The following is a 26,179-nucleotide window of genomic DNA, read 5'->3' as shown; positions in this document are numbered from 1 at the left end:
TTTCCGTGTTCACAAATAAATTAAGAAAATGTAGGAACCACCTAAGTTAACCACACATTAAATAAAAAATATATATATATTGAAGATAAACTCATGAAGATTATAGATCTAGCTGAGCGTACAACTTCTAATTGTTATAGTTTGCACCCAATTTCTTTGCATTTTTTACAGATTCATTAGAATTGTCTTCAATTGTCTTCAACATGCCTGTGTTTAATTCCAAGCCATGATAATTTTGCTGAAATTGACAAATACTCCTTTGTTGGGTTTGCTGTTGGAAGAAATAAAAACATGCTTAGCTGGTGTTAGAGACTAGCCTACATAAGACAGATCATTTATGTAAATAAACAAGCAGATATTTGCATAGGACTTCTGTACCAATGAAAGTATTTCAATAATGTTGTCTTACTAAATGTTAATATACATTCCCTATTCTCTGGAAATAAGATTTAAACAAATATCACCCACAGCAGAGGTATTGCAGCATGGAGGGGGAAGTGGGGCCCATTAATATGCATTTATTCTGGGAGTTGTGTCTTGTAACTATAAACCTGGTAGAAAACCCTCAACATCTTCTAATATTGAACATGCCTGGAGAAGTGCTTTAATCATTCGACTGGGATCAAGAAGAAGGCGGCTACAGTTTATTATATTTCTATTTCTAGGCATTACTATTGGTGCTATGTATATTACCGGTATATTATTACTAATATGCATTTCATAGATCACTACTGTTCTGGTGCACACTACTGGGTAATAATAGTGTAGGTCATGTTACCCTTTTCGTACATATTACTACTGATGGACATAATAATGGCATATTAATATTCTTTTGCTAGACTGATTGCTATTGCTTAGAATAGCTTTACTTTAGAATTACTTGGAATATTACGAATGACGTTGTTTTATGCTTCATTTAAGGCAGCAGAAACACTAGAATCACCCATGCAGGGATATTTGTGGTTATATGATTTGTAGCCAATAGTGACTGCAAACATGTTTGAGGCTATATGATATGTAGACTGTTGAGACTGCATAATATGGGTCTTCTTTCAATAATACATATATGCAGCCTCTTAAAAATAGACATTTTGAATTTTCAGTTTTCCCTTACCAAAGAAAATATCGAACTCCCTGGAAAATGCCATCATGTTTCCCAAGCTCGCCTCCTTCCAGCTCCACTCCCAGGTACACCTCCATCCTCCCTGGCAGGTGACCCTTGTACTGGATTGTGCCTTTGCTTATTTTACCACCTGGACGTGAGAATTTCACAAGATCACCAAGTTTTAAATCCCCAACATTTTTTGGAGCAAATGGGCGCCGTGGTAACATTGATAAATGTGGTCTATAAACAGAAAAAAAAATTACACAAAAGTTGAATATAATATTAAACAAATCATTAAACTAAAGAAGATCCCCAGTGCTGCTGATTCCAATGATCAGAGTTGACTTGTAGAGTCACAACCAATTTGCAGTAATTGCAGGTAATATAATAATAAAATGCATTGCAATGTATTATTCATGTTTTAGCTCCTTTAAAATGTGATAAACGGATAAAACTGTTGTCATGATCAAAATGTCACCGTTTGTTCTAATGGCGAATATTACAACCAAAGACAACATTTTGATAATTGCAACCTTGAAAACTGATTACTACATTTTATATTGAACTGTGGTATAAAATTAAACATGAATAATAATTTACAATGTATTGAAACCCAAAGCTACAATTAACTTATTCCTAGCTATCTATCATTTAAGTTTAAAATAAGCAAAGAAACTTAGGTGAACATATTCTTATTCTGTTTTTCATGTTAACTACTATTCAGTAGGTATGTGTTTTATCAAGACCTATTGTTCATTATCAGATTTTTTCATGTATATATTTTTTAATTGAGGTTTGTCTTCCCCCCCTTTGTGAGACCCCATCTTTTTTTAAGTATTAATATTTGTTATTAGTGTCACTGCAGTCAGTTTTTTTGGTACATGTTTAAGTACAGTTTACCAGCAAGGAATGTGCTGTGGACTAATGTATGTATGTTAACACAGCCATAATGCATTTTACTGCCCTTTTACTTGCGCCCAGGGTCTTTAAAATCTAGCAGATTCTAAATAGAAACTCAAAACATGTGCTCAATCCCTTCCACTTATGGCATTGAAAGAGGAATGTTATCATTGCTTTCAAGTGTAACATTAGAATAGTTTATATAATTGACTTTAATTTGACTGTAATAGTTGAGTAATTTGTAAAGACATTGTAGATAGTATCTATTACATGTAATAAACTAGTGTAAATTGTGAGTAATGATTCATCTCTTAAAATTGATGAGTCCGCTGAGAGTTACACTCGTAAAAGTAATTGTCTGATTTATCGGCATGTAATACAGCACATGTGTTAGATGTTATTATTGTCTTTGGTCTGTAAGTCGCAACAGATGTCAAGAATACTGGACAGTGGGGAAAACAGGGACATGCAAGGTAGACAAAATAAATTCAGATATAGGGGAAGGGAAGAGTATACAATCTGGTGCATGTATATCGAACAAAGGAGATTTATCAAGCGATCACCCTGTTTATGTAACAAGCTTCCTAATAAGAAAAATTATTCTAATCATTAATGATAATTGGTAGTCAGGATATAATTTTCAGTAATAAAGCATTAGCTAGCTAGAACTAATGATTTATGCACTGAATGAATGTGGATTATCAAGGAATTTACATACATTCTAAAGATACAAATGGAAGAAATATGTCACAAGTGACATAAGATAATTTAAATTTATTTTCAGAATGTTAATTATAATTAGATAACATGAGAAATGAATACTGTTCCATATAGTTTTGATCTACAACTATTTTATTTGTTCAAAGTAGGGAGAAAAGCGATGACCTAAATAGCACTCCAGGTACATATAAGTAATGAGTAAGTGCATTAATACATAAGGTTTTTATTGGTATGCATTAAAAATGATTGTAGAGAGTGTACTCCCTATTAAAACAAGCGAAATATTAAAAAAATAGTGTTGAGAAAGATAGAGATTAAAAAGGATTGACCCTGTGGTGGAGCCGATTAAAGCCTATATAATACTTCCAAAGGAAGGTTAGCTGATAGAGGACCTAAACGTGGATATATGAGCAAGAGCTAGTAATTCTAAGCTCTTGAGATCTATAAGTTAGTCCATATTATACATACATGGTACTTGTATTGTAGTATCTCTATTGATACAATGTATCCTCTAGAATGGAACTTATTATGTATGTTTGCCAATATGGACTCTAGATGGCAGTGTTGCCTTGTCTAATCTTCCACAGCATGTATCCTGTATACACTCTTCTTTCAAGACAAGTTAACCCGTGCATGATACTCATGCATTCTAGTCAAATCAAGCTACTTAAGGTGTTAAAAAGGTTCTTGTCATGCATTTGGGCCATAGCCCAGGCCTCACCCACTCCCCACTGTCACCCCCGGCAACCACTAACCACTCCCAACTGTCACTTCTCCTTCAAGAAATATATATATATTTTTTTTAAATATTTATAAACCCTTTTAACAATTAACAAATTAAATTAACAAAAATAAAAACATCCTAGTATACCAAATTTCAGCCCTTTCTGAATTTTTTTTCCACACACACTAAGAATTTAGTAGGTCAGTGTATAACTCTGCCCAGCAGGTGGCGCTGCAGCTTGGTTTTATTTTTTCCACACACACACAGACAGACTAACACACGCCACTAGACATTTATATTATAGATAAACAAAGGAGATAAACAGTTGCCAGAGTATAGCAAAATTCCCTGTGTCTGGAGTTATATGCTATATATATAAGATGCCAAGCATATGAATGTGTCTAATAATCACATATGTGCTGGTTTGCACTAGTGAGTTGTGACTCCAGACATTGTACCATAATACATATTGATATCGAATAGAGAAATCTACAAATATTGGTTTTCATTTCCTCGATATTTATTAACACTGGTGATTGCACCTCATTGATATTAATTGGAACTAAAAGTTAGCATAGTATTAATGGTAGAGAATATCATAGGGATTATATGCTGCGTGATTCTTTGGGCAACATTGGTCTCCTTACATAGCGCTAAGGTTGCTTACAATGTGCCTCCATACTGTCTCTTACTAGGATATTAAATTCGGGTAGTAAGCGTTAAAGTGCTGGTGTGTATTAGTGAAAAGAGTTTGACTATCAGTAAGTTTGTTTGCTACAGCGCCTAAACGCCGAGTTTGGCCCCGCCCACTTCCGGGTCTGACATCACTCAGCGTGACGACGGACCGACGTACTTTTCGCTATGATGCTTAATCATGGATTACTGGGCTACTCCTGAGGGGTTAGTTTTATAATGCTGTAAACCAATCAGTATGTTTACAGGTTATGTAATGTCCTCCATCGGATCTAATACATGACATGTTTACACTATTCTAAGTAATATCATTGTATCTTATTGTTAGATCTAGCAGATAAGTTAATTATTATGGGGTGAAGAGTATTATTAAGAAGGTGATATGTAAATATATCATTGGATTTAACAGAAAATTCCTCATTTCCATTATTGATTATAAAATTTGCTGATCATAGCCACATCTATGATTCTTTGTCTGGCACATATTATGAGTTGTTATTATTATTATTATTGCCTTTTTTTAGTATAATTTTATATGATGTATTATTTGTTTTGGTTTCTTATTTTTTATGTTTTATTTTTGATGATTATTTATTTTATATTTATAATTAGCTTATCATCATCAGTTTTTATCTTGTTTTTGCTTTTATTATATATTTTTTATTATTTTTTATTATTATTTATTATTATTTTATTGCTTCATTATATATTTACATTCTCTATTTCATTTTTAATTTTTTATTATTTTGTATATTATTATTTATATAAGAATTATTTATTTACTATTCTCTATCCCATCTCTATTGTAAAAAAATAAATCAATAAATAATAATTTAAAAAAAAAAATTTTAATATTTTTTTGTGAATTTTATTATTAAATTTAATTTTATTTCATTATTTGGAATATATTAATTTAATATTTATAGTGTATATGTGTTCTCTTCTACCCTTATATATTTGATTACTTTATTGGTTGTCTATTTTATTGTATTTTATTATTTATATTTTTTAATTTTTTTCTTTTTTTATTATTATTTTTAATGTATTTCTTATGTTATTTATTTTTTTTGTATATATTTTTTATTTAATTTTTTTTTTTTTTTATTTTTACATATTTTTAACTTTTTTATTTTTTATATTGTTTGTGTATTTTATTGTATTTATTAAGTATATATCACTGTGCATATTGTGTTTTCTCATAGAGAATTTGCATAATTAGGTGAATATATTATAAAGAATATAAAAGTGAAAAAACAATAAGCAAATAAAAATCAACAATAAATGGCATGGCTGTATGTATTTTATTGATCCTAAATACCGTTAAAATTAAATTCATTAGAAATGGATAGAGAAGATATTGTTTGGATTGTATTGGGATAGGCTTAGTAACCAGTTTATTATATGTCTCATTATATATGTATGAAATTGAGGTCTCACATAAGACTTAACCATATTAAATTTATAGGATCAAAATTGTGAATATTAGTATAACAATTATAGAGTGTGAGTATAGTGTTGATTAATTTTAAAGAATACCAATTGAATGGTAAGGGTGAGATCATAAGAACTGGAATCAGTTTTATTGGTGGTGAGACATCAAAAAGTGAAAAATAGGTGATCAAAAATTAGTTATGGACCAACTATATTGGTCATTAAAGTGTAAGTGATAAAAAGAAAAAGTGGTAATTTAAGGCATGAAAGACCATAAACCACAGTAAATATGAAGGTAAGTAATAGGGAAATGTATATGTGATATTAATTAGATACAGATACAGATGAGATTTGCCATAATCTACGTGATGGTACATGAATATCTGTAATTCGGGTATTAATCATTATAAATTAACAGTAGACTAAATTGCATAAAGAATATCACAAATAAACCCCCATTAATAAATATATTACGAAATTTTATATAGTGTATATAAATAGCAATATTCATGTCAATTGTATATGGCCCAGTGATATCAATGATCAACAATTAAAAATCAATATGGAAGTACTATAAGCTTAGATTAGATTATTTCGATAGTTGGACCTATTTTCTGGTAGACAAGCTGTTGCCCCCCATTGAAGATTTCAAGACAAACTCAATTGGTAAAATAAATTGAGTCTCCATTATTCTCCATTATTTTATAGGGCAGGTCTATGGCCTCATAAAGTTTGAATACATGAAGCTAATTAAGTGAGTCCAATGATATTTTTATTTTTTATTTATATTGATTCTCCTACAAGAAGCTAGTATAGCTCGTGTTCTCATTCAAGCCAAATGGTATTATAGAATTCAATAAAAATATCCATCGGCTCTCTTTTTGTAGGAGTTGTTTAGTAACATCACCTCCTCTGATCCCCATCTTAATTTGTTCAATACCAAAAGCTTTCATGTCGTAAAAATTACCTCCATATTTATAGATGAAGTGTCGTGCCACTGATGTTAGTTGTTTGAATTTTCTTTTATCTGTGGCCGCATTTCTAATTGAACCGATGTGTTCTAACAATCTATTCTTAAGCATTCTGCTTGTCATGCCTACATATACCATATTACATGGGCATGTGAGAACATATATTACACATTTGGTAGAGCAGTTAATAAATTGTTCAATTTGATGTTTATTCCCATATCTGTTAAGAAAGTCTACAGTTTTTTCCATATGCAGACATACAGTGGCCACATTTATAAGATCCTTTTACTGGTGGAATTGAGTGGCCTGTAGAAAAATGGCTTCTCACCAGTTTGTCACCTAAGTTGGGTGATCTACGCCAGCTGAAATCAGGTCTTGATCCCAAATTCTTTGATAGGTCCGTATCTGATAGAAGAATAGGCCAGTATCTTTGTACTATATTTTGTATCCCTTTCCACTCATGGCAGAAAGTTCCCACAATTCTGATTTTCTTATCATTTGTGGGTTTAGGCTTGCTATATATTAGCTCACTCCTATCTTTAAAGTTTGCCTGATTAAAAACTCTTTCGATGAGTCTTTTACTATACCCTCGTTGTGTAAGTCTTATACTCAACTCTGCAGATCTCTTCTTAAAATCAGACATGTTGGAACAATTTCGTTTTAATCTCAAGAATTCTCCCTTGGGGATATTATTTATTACAGGTGAGAAATGAGAGCTTTCACTGTGAAGTATATTGTTAGTGGCTGTTTTCTTGCGAAATAGGTCGGTGGTTATTCTACCATCTTGCGTCTTCCTAATGGTCAGATCAAGAAAATTGACATATTCCTGATGCATCTCATATGTTAGATGTAAGTTGTTTGGATTGTCATTAAGAGTCTCCACGAACTCTACAAAGGTTTCATGTTTACCATTCCACATAATAAGGATGTCGTCAATGTAACGCATCCAAATAATTATGTTGTCCGTATTTATATTCAACTGGTCGCAGAAAACAGTTTCTCTCTCCCACCTGCCCAGGTAGAGGTTAGCAAAAGTGGGGGCACACGCTGCCCCCATTGCCGTCCCTTGTACTTGTAAATAGAAACGATTATCAAAAACAAAAAAATTCCTCTTAAGTATGAATTCCAGGAGTTCAATAAGAAAAGGGCTAAGAGTGGGATTATCACTGGCCTGTAGGAAGAACTTAACCGCATCTATGCCTACTTCATGCTGGATGCTAGTATAAAGTGACTCTACATCCATTGTTATAAGCCAAACATGATGTTCCAAAATGAGACCATCCAAAAGTTTAAGGATGTCCGTGGTGTCTCTTACGTAGGATGGTAAGGAGGTTACATAATTACGTAGATGTAAATCAACAAATATGCTTGCCTGTTCGGTCAAGCCTCCTATTCCCGAAAGAATTGGTCTTCCGGGTGGTTTCATGGCATTTTTATGAATTTTAGGCAATAGATATATAGTTGGTATTTTGGGACTGTCAATGCTTAAGAAATCGAATTCAGATTTTAAAATTACCCCATTATCAAAAGCTCTTTTGATCATTCGGTCATACAGTGATTTAAAATCATTTAGTGGGTTAGAGAAAAGTAGTCTATAGCATTTTTTGTTGCCCACTACATATTAGTGGGCCAGATCACTACATTCCCACCCTTGTCGGATGGTTTGATAACAACATCTTGCCAAGATTGTATCCCTTGAATTGCTCGCCTCAATTTCATACATATATAATGAGACATATAATAAACTGGTTACTAAGCCTATCTCAATACAATCCAAACAATATCTTCTCTATCCATTTCTAATGAATTTAATTTTAACGGTATTTAGGATCAATAAAATACAAAAAAAGATGCCTGCAAAAAAAGATCTACATTCTGTCCTAACGATAACATTAGTCCACAAATAAAAGTCTTTGAGGACATGATATCACGTGATCTGGACATTTTAAAATTAAAGTCTATGGAAAATAACAATAGGAGGTGTGACAATCTTAAAAGGGATGAAAGGCGAGCAATTCAAGAGATACAATCTTGGCAAGATGTTGTTATCAAACCATCCGACAAGGGTGGGAATGTAGTGATCTGGCCCACTAATATGTATAAGGAAGAAATGCACAAACAACTAGGCAACAAAAAATGCTATAGACTACTTTTCTCTAACCCACTAAATGATTTTAAATCACTGTATGACCAAATGATCAAAAGAGCTTTTGATAATGGGGTAATTTTAAAATCTGAATTCGATTTCTTAAGCATTGACAGTCCCAAAATACCAACTATATATCTATTGCCTAAAATTCATAAAAATGCCATGAAACCACCCGGAAGACCAATTCTTTCGGGAATAGGAGGCTTGACCGAACAGGCAAGCATATTTGTTGATTTACATCTACGTAATTATGTAACCTCCTTACCATCCTACGTAAGAGACACCACGGACATCCTTAAACTTTTGGATGGTCTCATTTTGGAACATCATGTTTGGCTTATAACAATGGATGTAGAGTCACTTTATACTAGCATCCAGCATGAAGTAGGCATAGATGCGGTTAAGTTCTTCCTACAGGCCAGTGATAATCCCACTCTTAGCCCTTTTCTTATTGAACTCCTGGAATTCATACTTAAGAGGAATTTTTTTGTTTTTGATAATCGTTTCTATTTACAAGTACAAGGGACGGCAATGGGGGCAGCGTGTGCCCCCACTTTTGCTAACCTCTACCTGGGCAGGTGGGAGAGAGAAACTGTTTTCTGCGACCAGTTGAATATAAATACGGACAACATAATTATTTGGATGCGTTACATTGACGACATCCTTATTATGTGGAATGGTAAACATGAAACCTTTGTAGAGTTCGTGGAGACTCTTAATGACAATCCAAACAACTTACATCTAACATATGAGATGCATCAGGAATATGTCAATTTTCTTGATCTGACCATTAGGAAGACGCAAGATGGTAGAATAACCACCGACCTATTTCGCAAGAAAACAGCCACTAACAATATACTTCACAGTGAAAGCTCTCATTTCCCACCTGTAATAAATAATATCCCCAAGGGAGAATTCTTGAGATTAAAACGAAATTGTTCCAACATGTCTGATTTTAAGAAGAGATCTGCAGAGTTGAGTATAAGACTTACACAACGAGGGTATAGTAAAAGACTCATCGAAAGAGTTTTTAATCAGGCAAACTTTAAAGATAGGAGTGAGCTAATATATAGCAAGCCTAAACCCACAAATGATAAGAAAATCAGAATTGTGGGAACTTTCTGCCATGAGTGGAAAGAGATACAAAATATAGTACAAAGATACCGGCCTATTCTTCTATCAGATACGGACCTATCAAAGAATTTGGGATCAAGACCTGATTTCAGCTGGCGTAGATCACCCAACATAGGTGACAAACTGGTGAGAAGCCATTTTTCTACAGGCCACTCAATTCCACCAGTAAAAGGATCTTATAAATGTGGCCACTGTAAGGCATGTCTGCATATGGAAAAAACTGTAGACTTTCTTAACAGATATGGGAATAAACATCAAATTGAACAATTTATTAACTGCTCTACCAAATGTGTAATATATGTTCTCACATGCCCATGTAATATGGTATATGTAGGCATGACAAGCAGAATGCTTAAGAATAGATTGTTAGAACACATCGGTTCAATTAGAAATGCGGCCACAGATAAAAGAAAATTCAAACAACTAACATCAATGGCACGACATTTCCTCTATAAACATGGAGGTAATTTTTATGACATGAAAGCTTTTGGTATTGAACAAATTAAGATGGGGATCAGAGGAGGTGATGTTACTAAACAACTCCTACAAAAAGAGAGCCGATGGATATTTTTATTGAATTCTATAATACCATTTGGCTTGAATGAGAACACGAGCTATACTAGCTTCTTGTAGGAGAATCAATATAAATAAAAAATAAAAAATAAAAATATCATTGGACTCACTTAATTAGCTTCATGTATTCGAACTTTATGAGGCCATAGACCTGCCCTATAAAATAATGGAGAATAATGGAGACTCAATTTATTTTACCAATTGAGTTTGTCTTGAAATCTTCAATGGGGGGTAACAGCTTGTCTACCAGAAAATAGGTCCAACTATCAAAATAATCTAATCTAAGCTTGTAGTACTTCCATATTGATTTTTAATTGTTGATCATTGATATCACTGGGCCATATACAATTGACATGAATATTGCTATTTATATACACTATATAAAATTTCGTAATATATTTATTAATGGGGGTTTATTTGTGATAGTCTTTATGCAATTTAGTTTACTGTTAATTTATAATGATTAATACCCGAATTACAGATATTCATGTACCATTACGTAGATTATGGCAAATCTCATCTGTATCTGTATCTAATTAATATCACATATACATTTCCCTATTACTTACCTTCATATTTACTCTGGTTTATGGTCTTTCATGCCTTAAATTACCACTTTTTCTTTTTATCACTTACACTTTAATGACCAATATAGTTGGTCCATAACTAATTTTTGATCACCTATTTTTCACTTTTTGATGTCTCACCACCAATAAAACTGATTCCAGTTCTTATGATCTCACCCTTACCATTCAATTGGTATTCTTTAAAATTAATCAACACTATACTCACACTCTATAATTGTTATACTAATATTCACAATTTTTATCCTATAAATTTAATATGGTTAAGTCTTATGTGAGACCTCAATTTCATACATATATAATGAGACATATAATAAACTGGTTACTAAGCCTATCCCAATACAATCCAAACAATATCTTCTCTATCCATTTCTAATGAATTTAATTTTAACGGTATTTAGGATCAATAAAATACATACAGCCATGCCATTTATTGTTGATTTTTATTTGTTTATTGTTTTTTCACTTTTATATTCTTTATAATATATTCACCTAGTTATGCAAATTCTCTATGAGAAAACACAATATGCATAGTGATATATACTTAATAAATACAATAAAATACAGAAACAATATAAAAAATAAAAAAGTTAAAATGAAAAAATAAACAAACAATAAAAAACAAAAAAATGAAATAAAAAATATACAAAAAATAAAAACTAAAAAATAAGAAATACATTAAAAATAATAAAAAAATAAAAAATTAAAAAAATATAAATAATAAAATACAATAAAATAGACAACCAATAAAGTAATCAAATATATAAGGGTAGAAGAGAACACATATACACTATAAATATTTAATTAATATATTCCAAATAATGAAATAAAATCAAATTTAATAATAAAATTCACAAAAATATATAAAAATGTTTTTTTTTTAATTATTATTTATTTATTTATTTTTTTACAATAGAGATGGGATAGAGAATAGTAAATAAATAATTCTTATATAAATGATAATATACAAAATAATAAAAAATTAAAAATGAAATAGAGAATATAAATATATAATGAAGCAATAAAATAATAATAAATAATAATAAAAAATAATAAAAAATGTATAATAAAAGCAAAAACAAGATAAAAACTGATGATAAGCTAATTATAAATATAAAATAAATAATCATCAAAAATAAAACATAAAAAATAAGAAACCAAAACAAATAATACATCATATAAAATTATACTAAAAAAAGGCAATAATAATAATAATAACTCATAATATGTGCCAGACAAAGAATCATAGATGTGGCTATGATCAGCAAATTTTATAATCAATAATGGAAATGAGGAATTTTCTGTTAAATCCAATGATATATTTACATATCACCTTCCTAATAATACTCTTCACCCCATAATAATTAACTTATCTGCCAGATCTAACAATAAGATATAATGATATTACTTAGAATAGTGTAAACATGTCATGTATTAGATCCGATGGAGGACATTACATAATCTGTAAACATACTGATTGGTTTACAGCAGTATAAAACCAACCCCTCAGGAGTAGCCCAGTAATCCATGATTAAGCATCATAGCGAAACGTACGTCGGGCCGTCGTCACGCTGAGTGACATCAGACCCAGAAGTGGGCGGGGCCGAACGCTGCGTTTAGCCGCTGTAGCAAACAAACTTACTGATAGTCAAACTCTTTTCACTAATACACACCAGCGCTTTAACGCTTACTACCTGAATTTCATGTCCTAGTAAGAGACAGTATGGAGGCACATTGTAAGCAACCTTAGCGCTATGTAAGGAGACCAATGTTGCCCAAAGAATCACGCAGCATATAATCCCTATGATATTCTCTACCATTAATACTATGCTAACTTTTAGTGCCAATTAATATCAATGAGGTGCAATCACCAGTGTTAATAAATATCGAGGAGATGAAAACCAATATTTGTAGATATCTCTATTCGATATCAATATGTATTATGGTACAATGTCTGGAGTCACAACTCACTAGTGCAAACCAGCACATATGTGATTATTAGACACATTCATATGCTTGGCATCTTATATATATAGCATATAACTCCAGACACAGGGAATTTTGCTATACTCTGGCAACTGTTTATCTCCTTTGTTTATCTTGACATATGTTTCTTGAAAGAAGAGTGTATACAGGATACATGCTGTGGAAGATTAGACAAGGCAACACTGCCATCTAGAGTCCATATTGGCAAACATACATAATTAGTTCCATTCTAGATGATACATTGTATCAATAGAGATACTACAATACAAGTACCATGTATGTATAATATGGACTAACTTATAGATCTCAAGAGCTTAGAATTACTAGCTCTTGCTTATATATCCACATTTAGGTCCTCTATCAGCTAACCTTCCTTTGGAAGTATTATATAGGCTTTAATCAGCTCCACCACAGGGTCAATCATTTTTAATCTCTATCTTTCTCAACACTATTTTTGAATATTTCGCTTGTTTTAATAGGGAGTACACTCTCTACGCTCATTTCTAATGCATACCAATAAAAACCTTATGTATTAATGCATTTACTCATTACTTATATGTACCTGGAGTGCTATTTAGGTCATCGCTTTTCTCCCTACTTTGAACTTCCATATTCATATGTGACCTAGCACCCCCTCACTCATACTCTATTAATACAAAATATTAGTGAGGTAGGGTACTATCCTGTGCGGAGCAGTCCTCTTTTTCCTCTTATTTGCATACACTATTTTATTTGTATCATTATTTTACATTATTACTTTACTTAGTGAGATGTTAATGCTGCTTTAAAGCGTTTTATGTAATTATGTAATAATGTTTCCCACATCATTTACCTTTTGCTAGCCTCTGTTTTGCTGGAAGAATCGCAGAGTAAGGAATTCTTTGGACTATGTGAAGAGTTTGAAAGAACATTGTCTCTTACATGACTTACAGAACTCAAGTCATCGTCATAACTCAATTCATGAATATCTTCACATGCATCACCTGCAATAAACTCTGCAATATTATTCAATGTTCACTTGACATTTCAGGCTGCATAAGACAGAAAATAGGAAAATGTTGATTTGGATAACGTGCAAAGAAACAGAAGGCACTTTTCATATCGTAGTAATCTCTGAACTGTTTGTTAATTAGAGATGCTTTTGTTGTCACTGGTACTTTCTACAACTTCTGCCTATGCAGACAGTTGGGGTATTATTTTTTTAAGCTGTCATTGGATTGAGCCACAGTGCAGCTCTGTCAAGATGTTGATCACCAATAGTGCACAGATACTTGCAACTAGAATACAAAATTTTTTTCTTGAATTTTTATTGGCGATAAGTACAATAGTGGAAAAGGAGCTATAGATTTCATCTATTTTAACAACTTAACTAAGGGGAAAATTCAATTGGGCGCATTATTGTAACAAGTAACACGGCCTGCGCACTATTACCGAGGTTACGGTAATAGTGTGCGTAATTACAGTTAATATTATAATTTCAAAACCGGCTTTTTGCTTGCGGCTCAGGGAGCCGCGAGCAGCAAGCAGGCTTAAAGTTACCGTATTAACATTGTTCGCTTTAAAGCCGAGTTAGTTGCGGCTGAATTGAAACTGCCCCTAAGTGTCTTGGAACTTCAAAGAAAACTATATAGACAGCCTTTCAAAATGGTGACTGGACACAGCACACCAGCAAACTGCAGCATGAAGGGGTTAACTGTATGTGACATTTTGCTTTCATGCTTGAAAGATGATAGGCTCGTGCATTTTGACATTTACAGTGATTGGTTGACAAATTATTTTTTATGGTATACAATAGAAATTGGTTTACTGATATTTATAGGTTAGTTCAGGGAATTTTTAACTGCTACATAAATGTTATTTGGTCAAGCTATAAGTATACATTAACTAAATAAACAGAGAGATTAGCACCCACCAAAGAGCCGCACTGTGGGCTGGAAAATACCAGTTCCCAGCTGTCTGACATGTTCCTCGAAAACTGTTTCTCGCATTCCCCTGCTGTGTAAACTGCTTACTGCCACCGTATGTATCTGATCACGGAGGCGAAGTAAAACATTTTTTTTTCCATAATCGTGGCATAGCGTCTTTCTTTCTGTACAGATTGTATCGACTTTGCAGCTTGTTGCACTACCCATGCTAATGGTGCAGAAACTATGCTGTCAATGATAGCTCCCCCTTCAAGCCCTGTGACAGGTGTGATACCCCGCTCGGCGTGGTAGACTAGTGAGAACTGCAGGAACTCTGCATGCATAGTGAAAAGCTGAGATTTTTTTTTTTTTTTTGCAAATAAGCAATGTTATTTATAATCTTTTGTGAATAAAAGTCTGATGATTAATTTGCAAGTTAAAAATAGTCATCCAACTGCCTCTTTTGCATAGTGTAGGGGGGAGGGGGCACTATGCAAAATGTACTGTTCGGCAGAACCCTTGCTTCTCCATTTTTGTGATACGAATCCATGTAGCTACACACTGTGCAACCCAGTACAAAAGAACCACACTCTGGTTATGAGCAAGAACCTGTTATGTAATTTAGACATTACTGGGGGCTGCCAATAGCCATAAGGGACCATATCAGGGCACGGGAGATCTGAACCATGTCTCCCCAATATCTCAGCAAAAATAGATAACTGGTAATAGTGATAAGAGGTTTGCTATTAAGGTGCATGGAATCCTTGCTTAGCTGTCTGGTACATAAAACTTTATACAATGGAGAAAAATAATATTAATATAAAACCCAATACTTAAACATTGATCCTCGTCCCTCCCCAACACAACCCCTCTTCAGAGCTCAGCAAGGTTACGCCACCTATTGTATTGTTTTGCCAATCCTATAAGATATATATTATTCACATTTCTTCATCAGTACAGACTTTGGGCCTGATTCATTACTGTTCTTATCTGCCATTTTTTGCGGATAATACAAAAATATTCTCTGCACATGTCCAGAAAAGGGGAATAAGAAGGAAAATCCGTTAAGTGAAGAATTTCTTAACTTAAAATGAAAATCCTTCTTGACTACATTTAAGAAAATCTCCAAACTTAAGAAAAAAGGGTTGGGAATGGGAGGGGACTTAAGAAGAGTAGGCGTTTACCTCCGGATCCGGCAGATAGTTAAGAAGAAATGCTCAGAGTCTTATCTTAACTTCTTGCTTAAACTTAAGGAAGCTTGGGGTCATGTATTAGTCCAAAGCAGCTAGAGCAGCAGTGCTGAATAGCAATACTAAACTGTTCAAAAAGCATTGTTTGTTTAAAACACTCACAACATACATCTTAATACACTTCACTGAAAAAATTTTTTTTTTTTTTTCAATTTTATTGTCTGTATCAAACATCAAACAATGTGTACTCTTTTTAAAAAACAACCATTTTTTATTACAACCACAGTTTGTAATAAATTGCAATGTAAAGTGATTGATGTGTCTAATAGTTAGCATAATATTAGCCATTTTTTTTACAAATTTCAACAAAGGTATAGGCTAATATGAAAGCACAACAGCTTAATTTGTTAAAATTGTACGGATAATTTGTGAGAAGTTAAACCAAGTGTACTCTTGCATAAGGGACACATAGGAAATCCACACAAACATGGGGAGGATATAAGGAGAGATAAGGATGTTGGTGATGACTATAACGCAAGTCTCCACTGTGGAAAGGTAGATTATCTAACCACTAAGCCAACATGCAAGTTCAAACAATATCTGCATGATATAGACTAGAAAGAAAAGCTGAGCATGAACTTCTCTCATAACAAACTTTTTTACTTCTATAAATTTTATTATTGTCAATAATTATACAATTATATATTATACCCCTAACTCTTTGGTAGATGCAGAGTTTAAATAATTTGCTATGAAAATTCATGCATGCATTATCTAATAATAATAATAATTGGACTTAATATTGTTTGTTATTTTTTGCCTTTTGTTTTTTTATTTCTATTTGTTTGGATTCACTTTCACTTTATTTGGAAAAGGTGTTTGTCTGTGTTGAAGCTTAACACAAATTTCAGCATGCAAAACAGGCATATTCCACAAAATGGGTCAGGAATCGAACTCATGACCCCACTGATGAAAAATGGATTGTCTAACCACTAAGGCAATGTGCTGATTGAGCATTACATACATTATATAGACTTGAATGACAAGCACCATGTTTGAAAGTCCTACTGGGTAAAAATAAATAATGTGAGTACATAAACCATAAACCAAGCTTAGAGTGCTCCTAAAAAGCATACAACACAACATAAGCATTACTGCCAACATGAAGGTTTAAGGATAAACGAAGAATTACACACACATTCTCTTGTTCGCCAACATGAAAAATGGGTCATCCGTAATTTTGATTTGTAAATAACCGTGGATGCGGATGTAACGCCTAATAATTCGCAATCACAAATATGCATGATACTCTATAGACAGAGCAAACGCCAAAACATATACTAGCGTACTATTCTATAAGTGACACATTGGGGTAAATCCAGAGAAACATGGGGATATACAAAGTCCACACTTATAGCGGCATGATTCTGGATTCAAACTCATGACCCTACTGTTGGCAGCTCATTTGTCTAACTAGTAAGGCATACTTCAGATTGAAACACACATACAACACAGCACAGGCACTAGTGGCAACCTAAAGTGTTAATGAGCATAATTAAATGAACAGTTGTACACACCTACTTAGTAACAGACATAAGGGATCATGTTTTATTTTATAAAAATTAAGATAAGAAAGTCTATGCTAATGCATATAAGAATAATTTGCAATCAGAAATAAAAGCAAACATTTTTTAATCAGTATAAAAGTAAACAACAGATTTTCGTAACCAGCTTTGCATAGACCCAGTATCAGATTTTGTTATCTGATACCACAGTGGGCCATACACCTGTATGTACTTGTCTCATTACAATCCACTATAAAAGACTGCTTCATGCACACTTGAAGTTGGTTAGGACTCTATAGTGTGTTTTTCTGGTGTGGCTTTGTATAGTGGTCTTTTATTTGTATTGAGATTTATATTTTAGTTTACTGTTTTATAGACACTTTAAATGTTTGTGTTTGTAAGATATTTATGTTACACAACAACAGTGCATATCTATTTTCATATGTAATGTGTCATTTAATGTGTGTGTTTGTCTTATAAATTTGAACCCAATTTTTTTTTTTTTTTTGGGGGGAAGGGGGGGTGTTTTCAATCCAATATCTATTAAGATAATTCTTATGTGTTTTTGTATTCCCTCCTGAAATTGTGGAGGCAGGCCACTTCAGGTTCAACACTGATTTGCAAGGTGAAATCGTTTTCTAATATGGTTTATATCACACTTTTAAAATTCTCTAACATCCTAAAAATACAATTGTTTGGTGATTAAAGTAAAGGCCTGTTTCATTTTTATAAACATATACAAATGCATGCACCAGATAGTTTGGACTTAAAGCACAATTTCAAATGTAAACATTTTTTTCAGGGCTGCCTCTGCCCCTGCTGAGATTATCAGATGTGACTTTTATAGCCATAGCACTTAAACTAACAATCAAGCTTCATCATTATTTTTCTAATTTAAAATAGACCAAATTAAAGGCTTTCATTGATGTACTACCAGGCCTTAGCTGGGACATGTCTGCCTCACCTGAAAAATATTATTGAGCATAGTCTGTTAATTATATATCTGACTCACGATGTGAACTTTCTTTTCTGCCCAGGTAAAGTACATAAACTAAGTGTTTGTGTATTGATTTTAAGGCACTGGTTTGTCAATGTTTTCTAATGGAGATACCTTACATTCTCTTCCATTTTGAAGATAAGTGAGACACAAACACCATTTAGACCTTATGACCCAGCTGTCAGCTGGAGCACAAAGGAGGTATCATCAACATTTATTTATATAGCGCCAGCAAATTCCATAGCGCTTTACAATTGGGATGGAAAGGATCATTTTATGGAGTAAGAAAAAGACATGAAGGAGTTGCCTTCTGCAGCATGTAACTATCTATAGTTAACAATGTTATTCCTTTTAGGTTATTGGTGGACCTGCGCTACAGTTAAGGCAACAAATTGTAGATTTTACAGCTTGAAAGTACAGGTGTGTACAATGTACACACAGTCAAGTAATAATTTGTTTCAAAATGGCCTAAGGTTGATCTCTTTTTTTGCTAATATTTTAAACAGATAAAGAAGACAGTCATTATGGGTTCCAGCATGACCTGCCTTACAACACCTCTAACCAATGGGATAAAACCAACATGCATGTGCTTGTTTTTTGTTTTTTTGTTTATAAAAGTACTTTGTTTGTTTATATTTTCATTTGATTACTGCAATTGTGTTTATAAATAAATCTTAATATTTTATTTTTGCACTACTCATTTGCACTTACTCCTGTAACTCTCTGCTGCTTTGGACACTGTTTAACACCCTCTTCTCCTACACATCCTTGACTCCATTTTTCATCTAGACACAGTTCTCTCCTGGGTCACTTGCTACCTCTCTAACTGTTCCTGTAGTGTACCCACCTCTGGCACATTCTCCCTTCCACTCTCACTCTCTATTGAGGTCTCACAAGGCTCCTTTTTTGTTATACTTTAATATTGGGGTACTAATTTGGTCATTTGACCACCAATAACACCTCTATGCCGAGGACCCCCAAATGTACATTGCTTTCCCTGACATATTTCTTTCTGCACTATTTGTTGAAAACCACTGTCTTTCTGCATTCGCCCCATGGATGTCACGATGATAACTAAAGCAAATCATGTTCTATACAAAGCTCATTCTTGTCCCTCATGCCAGAGTCACCAAGTGGCCTCCAATCTCACTCACTGTCAATAACACCACTATACCCTGTGTGTTGCCGAAAATGTAATTGCTCAATAAGTTTGTGAGGAGGAGAGGAGGACCAGATTCATGAGGTGAATTAGGGACCAAAAAATGTATTACTTTGAACCTTATCAAAACCATTTCACAAAGTGATGTTTTAAATTACAGACACATATTTTAAACCATAAGTAAATTACTGTCTGTTTTTTGAGGTAGTTACCTCAAAAAGTTAAAGTTTATTTATACACTTACATTTACAACTCAGCTTTGAAAAAAAATTATGACACTTTCCATTCCTTATTGTATTGCAAATTTCTTATCTCCCCGTTTGTTCTTAAAATTTTGCAACAGATTTGTCTGCTAATTAATCAGGCCCTTTCATATTGCAAACATATATTACCTTTTACATAAAGATTTATTTTCATTTAATAAATGATTTGAAATCTCACCACTGGTGTGTGTCTGGGAAGGATTGTGAAAGCTGTCTTCAGAAGCCATGATCAGAACTTCTGTATTTTCACTGTTCATTGAAAATGGTGAACTGTTATGTTTAAAACGTTCTTCATGTCTGCCTAAAACAATCACAATGTTTTTTTTTATGAATTAGCTCTTTGTAGTGACCACAATGGTAAATGAAAGCTATAGAGCAGTTAAAAGAATTTTAAACCCTGGTTAGACATTAAAATATATACAGAATAAAAACAAGAGCAAAATATGGTGTAGTATTTTGTTTCACCAATTTATTAATTAAACAGAATGCTTCTTATATTTTGCTTAAATATGATAATGCCTTATCTGAATATTCTATTCGTTTCTACCTCTTCCTAGATCCAGTTTGGGGATAACCAATTTCTACATTTTATTTTCTCCCTTTGGCATGGTAACCAACAGAATTCAAGTAAAAAACAAAAAGACAATTTTTTGGAAGAATAAGTTACAATAAAAACCATAGAATACCATGTTTGCATAAGTGTGCTTAACTAATTATTTGTGGAACAATCCTTTTCTTTTTTATAGCAGTGAGTTCATTTTTTTATTCTATCTACTTTGAACATCGAAGAGGTCTTCCCTGATATGTCTGGGCTCTGACTTTTATCTTTTAATGAATTCATTCTGTGGTTGAGTTGGGTGTGTTATTTGGATTTAATCATGTTGGATGGTGAAAATCCTCTTCATCTCCAGCTTTCTGACAGAGGCCAGCAGGTTTCGTGCCAAAATATCTCAATGTTTGAAATGATCCATTATGCCCTCTATTTTGGCTAGAGACCGTGTCCCAACTGTAGAGAAGCAGCCCAAAGCATGATGCTGCCACAGACATGCTTCACAGTAAGTATGGTGATCTTTCAGTGATGTGTTGCGTTGTTTTTGCACCAAACATATCTTTTGGTATTAAGACCAAAATGTTCAACATTGGTCTAATCAGACAATAAGACATTTTCCCACATGGTTTGGTGTAATTAAATGTATTGTTTAGCAAAATTCAGATGGCCTTAGGTGTTGTTTTTTGTGAGAAATGCTCATAGCCCAGATATGTGCAGAATAGGGCAGATTATTATCATGCAGGGAGTGACCAGTTCCTGACATAAATTCCTGCAGCTCCTTTAATGTTGCTGTAGCCTATTTGTTACCTCCCTACTGAGTTTTCTCTTTTTCCTGGGATGCAGCCAAGAAAGCTGCAGGGAAATCCTGCAGGAACAGCCGATCTATATATTTTCATTGCTGGCAGGTGTATGCTAATTAGCTTGGAATGTGACTCTTTAACGTGGTTGGTTAACTCTGAACACAGCGAAAATCCCATTTTAAAAGGGTGAGCACAACAATATTATTGTACTTTTTTATTTTTTCAGAAAATTGTTTATCCGTTGTTCACTTCAGTTTTGTTATTTCCAAGGTGTCTTTACATTACAAACACCTAGGGTTGTTAGACTGTCTATATCCACAGAGGTAGGTGCATCTCTATCTAGGAATGCAGAGTCACTCTGCAGAAACGTAGTGTGTACACAGGTAGATTCATTCACTAACACACACATGTATATATATATATATATATATATATATATATATATATATATATATATATATATATATATAATCAAAATAAAAGATATATCTGGCACTAATCACCACAGCGTGACAACTTTGAATTAAAATAATATAGTATCAGTCCCACATATAAAAATCCATAAAAATCACTTTACTCTCGTAAGAGTGGCAGCCTCAGTAGCCTGAAACCAGATGGTTGGTCCGGACGGATGCAATGCTGTAATACAAAGACAGGCAGGGCACCTCTAAGTGGAATATCAAATATACAAGGTGGAAATGCGTAATAATATGCGTACCGTAAGGTAAGCAGCAATGGGTCTCCAGGAAAAAATGGAGCAGTCTCTGCTGTTCTTATAGTCCTCCAAATTTCCACCAATCAGTCATACAATATAAAAAGAGCAAACATAGTGTAACACTGAAATGTAATTGGTAAGGGCCGTTAATTGGTATCCTATGGGTGACGTTTACTACCGTAAATTTGATCTATACCAAATGGAATGGAACATCAAAGAAGAATTTAAAGATTGTCTTGTAGCAGTTGGTCCATATGGAGGAGCAATAGTCATTGATGTTGCATATGTCTTAAGTACCTAGACGTGAGATCTACATGATTTTTGGTACGCAGATTTTATTACATATTTGTTGCACTCATTTGGGTGTCCTGTATATGATAATCTGAGACAATAATCTCAGACACTCCATAGGATTGTGGGGTATTTGGTGAATGGCCCTTACCAATTACATGTCAGTGTTACACTATGTTTGCTCTTTTTATATTGTATGACTGATTGGTGGAAATTTGGAGGACTATAAGAACAGCAGAGACTGCTCCATTTTTTCCTGGAGACCCATTGCTGCTTACCTTACGGTACGCATATTATTACGCATTTCCACCTTGTATATTTGATATTCCACTTAGAGGTGCCCTGCCTGTCTTTGTATTACAATATATATATATATATATATATATATATATATATATATATATATATATATATATATACACACACACATTAGCAGCTTAACTGGATATGGAATCTCAGGACAACATTGTCAAGGGAACTTGCTGAGACAGAGAGAAACTTGAGGAGCGACTTCCAAAGAGCAAATGTGCTAATAATTCACTATAAAATTCCGTGCATTGCCAAGCTTAAATAATTCATTTTCTACATGTATTATACTGTATGCAAAGGTTAACACTTCTTAGGTCAACTTAGTTATGAGTTTACTCAGCACAGGTTAAGTAAAATTAATTAGAACAGGCAGTAGTCTGAGACCTGAGTCTTATTTTTAATCATTGTTGCATGTAAAAGAAAATTACTATTGGTACTTACTTTCCCAGGGTTCTTTTATGTTCACAGAATTCAAGGCTGCTTTGCATTTTGAAAATGTTCCATCGACATTAAAAGCATCATTCCTGTAAAGACAAGAGTTGAAAAGCAGGAAACACAGGGGAACTTTGTTATCAGAGCACAGTAAAAATGTATTCTTTGTGGTCACCGCAAGGTACAATCCGTTATTTTCAAGCATTTGAGCATAAGACTATGGTCAATAAGTAGCCCTAAACATCAGACTGGAAACTGGAGAAAATAGAATGACAGATGTTTGCCTGCGCGCACATGTGGGTTTTATGATAAGTAAAACATCACTGATTTTTGGCCAAACCATTTATTTATAGGGTAGTAAATCCTAGTGGATGGATTCCTTGTGACAGTGAATGTGACCTCAGTGGGAGCTATCAAAATACCATATCAATAAATTCCTTATCCAAATGAAAAGAATATGGCAACGAGAATGGACAAATTGTGTACAAGATCATATGACAATATGTGTACAAAGATTTTATTATGGGTGAAGTATAAAATAGAGATTACCTATTCTCTTCTGTGCGCCAGTTCTTAGAGTAGAGTTTCCCGACAAAAGGACCAGTGAAAAAACTTGCAGCCCAGTCATCTACAGAGATAAAATGTTTACATGAGCAGCAATATTTCCAAGAATTGTATTTCCTGATACAGGTGTTGCTGGACTTTCATTTCATATTGTTTCTCAATGCCTAATTCAATAGTGTAAGACAGTACATTAATTGCAATTTTACACTGGCATTACAAAATACAACTATAGTATAATTCAAAGTACATCTAAAAATGTATATCTTTACTAAGTATCAAGGCAGGATAATGCAACTTACAGTAAAACCACAGAGATATTTTAACACGATTATGCACTTGTCTTAAATATCAACTTAATGTTATGCCACTGCAGTATATTGATAAGTGATACGTTTGCCACATTTTGATTCCTACTTACTCTCCATGCTCAGCTCATCTGTTTTTCCTGCAAGTAAACGTTCATGATGCATTTTAAGATCCCACAAGTCTTCCTTAAGGTGGTGGTTTTCTTCACTTAACTCGTGACTCTGTGTCCTCAGTCGTCTACACTCGCTCCTCAACTGGGCAATTTCCTTATGCAGGCCCTCTTGGTAATTCTCAGGATGAGTTAATCTAGATGATGTTTGACTAATCTTTAATTAAAAGAAAACAAAATTCACATGAATGAGAAAAAGAAAAGCATGGAGCAACCACACACAGGTTTACCATTCTTGCTAGACATCTGTCAGAAAAAACAATTTCTCTGCACGTCAATGTGTCATCCATTTAACTTCAGGTCTATCTATTCTCTTCGGAAAAGAGGCAGTTTTAAAGCTTTTTTTTTATTTTCACTTATTTGTTTCTCACTTGAATTTTTTTGGGTACAAGGTCATATTAAAGGTGTTATCTTAATTTCAGGATTTGCATCACAAACACTTTTAATATCAATAACGATGTGTAGATGTTTTATATCCACAGTGTAGGTAAAAAAAAAAAAGAGATGCTAACTGCTTTCTCCACTCATGTAACCAGTGCAGGTCCACACAAGTGTTTGTGACGGTTCTTGATGAGTTAAAACATATGTCATCTTGTGCGTGGCAGAGAGTGGAATTGACTCTGCACACTAAAGCCGAGCACATTTTTGCACTTTCATAAATGACCTTTATTGGGCGTAAAGTTGATATATTTTCTTCTCAACAGTTAATGCAAGCTAATGCCTTTGAGAAAGAGGCTTGGCAGCTAAGTCTATCTATCTGTGAATACTATCTAAATAACGAATAAAGTTACATGTCATTTAATTATCAAGTCAAGATAATCAGTGAACTGTAGCACACATATTATAATCATTCCAATGACATAAGTAACTGTCACTGCAATATTTTGTTTTACATTACTCATTTTAGATTTTGTCAGTAATATGTGCTAAATAAAGTAGGCTTCATCATTGCATATTCCATATACATACTGTTCTCAGATGATTTGGAATGCCATTTTAATTGTTATGGGAGTTATTAAATAGGATAGATGGCATTTAAAGTGATTGAGTCATTTACAGTAAGATGGTTTTCTAACCTCCTCCCATTAACTAAAATACTATCCCTGCTATATTGTTGCAGATAGCAGATCTACTATTAAGCAAAATGAATGCAATGTACAGAGTCTATTGACATCATTTGGGCAGAAATTCAGTGTATTGGAAAATCATTATACTATAATATATGGAATGCAATAAAACATTTCAGCTAAATGCATTATGCCCACTGTGCTTTTATATCCTATTATTCTTCTAAAGGGAATTCCAAATAAATATTAATTTTATGGTAGTCAGATATAAAGTATATGTTTTTAAAATGGTAATTAACATACAGTCAATAATCTAACTTGAAAACTCATTTCTTTATTAGGTATGTATTTAAATGAAAGAAAGTATAGAGGTTACAGAGGTGAAAAGATTGAAAAGAAATTCAGATTCTATATTTTTATGTGTTAAAATGAGAAGGATCTGTTAAACATAATAAAAGTCATTAACAAAAGTGAATATCCCTCAGTGCAAATGCTATTTGTATCTGCATTTGTACAAATGTGCCTGACTTTGGGCAATATACATCCAGGCAATAGACATACAGGCATTAGGTGACCGGCCCTACATCCTGTTTGCTTGCTCCAACCTAGGGTCTAGCAACCCTATTAAATATCCTGCTGCTGACAGCTGGATCAGCCTCCTGCCCTGTTTGGCTCAGTTCACGGTTTGTCCACCTAGGCTAACACAACTAGACAGGGAGCACATCCACACAGGGCAGGGAGCTGCTCTGCTTGATATCCCTGATGTCCAGCTAGCTTCCCTGCTGTTTGTCTACTCCCAGCCATTCCCACTGCTTCTACTCCTCCCCCCAGCCCCGCAACCACACCATAAAGGATAATATAAGGTGTGTACTTAATGTACTGGGGCTATTGCTGCAATGTGAGACTATTAATGTAATACTGGGCGTAT

General features: G+C 33.6%; 1 protein-coding gene across 1 annotated transcript in view; it reads right to left on the bottom strand.

Moving 5' to 3' along the window:
- LOC142141621 (uncharacterized) overlaps positions 1-26,179 on the bottom strand; it is a 939,875-nt gene continuing 913,696 nt past the window's right edge. The window contains exons 5-11 of the mRNA XM_075200287.1: positions 24,128-24,341; positions 23,695-23,773; positions 23,155-23,237; positions 20,227-20,349; positions 13,803-13,953; positions 1,115-1,345; positions 1-271 (exon numbers count right to left, since the gene is read on the bottom strand). Of these exons, the coding sequence (XP_075056388.1) occupies positions 214-271; positions 1,115-1,345; positions 13,803-13,953; positions 20,227-20,349; positions 23,155-23,237; positions 23,695-23,773; positions 24,128-24,341 (939 nt within the window). The 3' untranslated portion in view covers positions 1-213. The remainder of the gene's footprint in view (positions 272-1,114; positions 1,346-13,802; positions 13,954-20,226; positions 20,350-23,154; positions 23,238-23,694; positions 23,774-24,127; positions 24,342-26,179) is intronic.

The sequence above is a fragment of the Mixophyes fleayi genome, chromosome 2, assembly GCF_038048845.1.
Source record: "Mixophyes fleayi isolate aMixFle1 chromosome 2, aMixFle1.hap1, whole genome shotgun sequence".
NCBI lineage: Eukaryota > Metazoa > Chordata > Amphibia > Anura > Limnodynastidae > Mixophyes > Mixophyes fleayi.
This window is presented reverse-complemented; position numbering and strand designations above follow the sequence as displayed.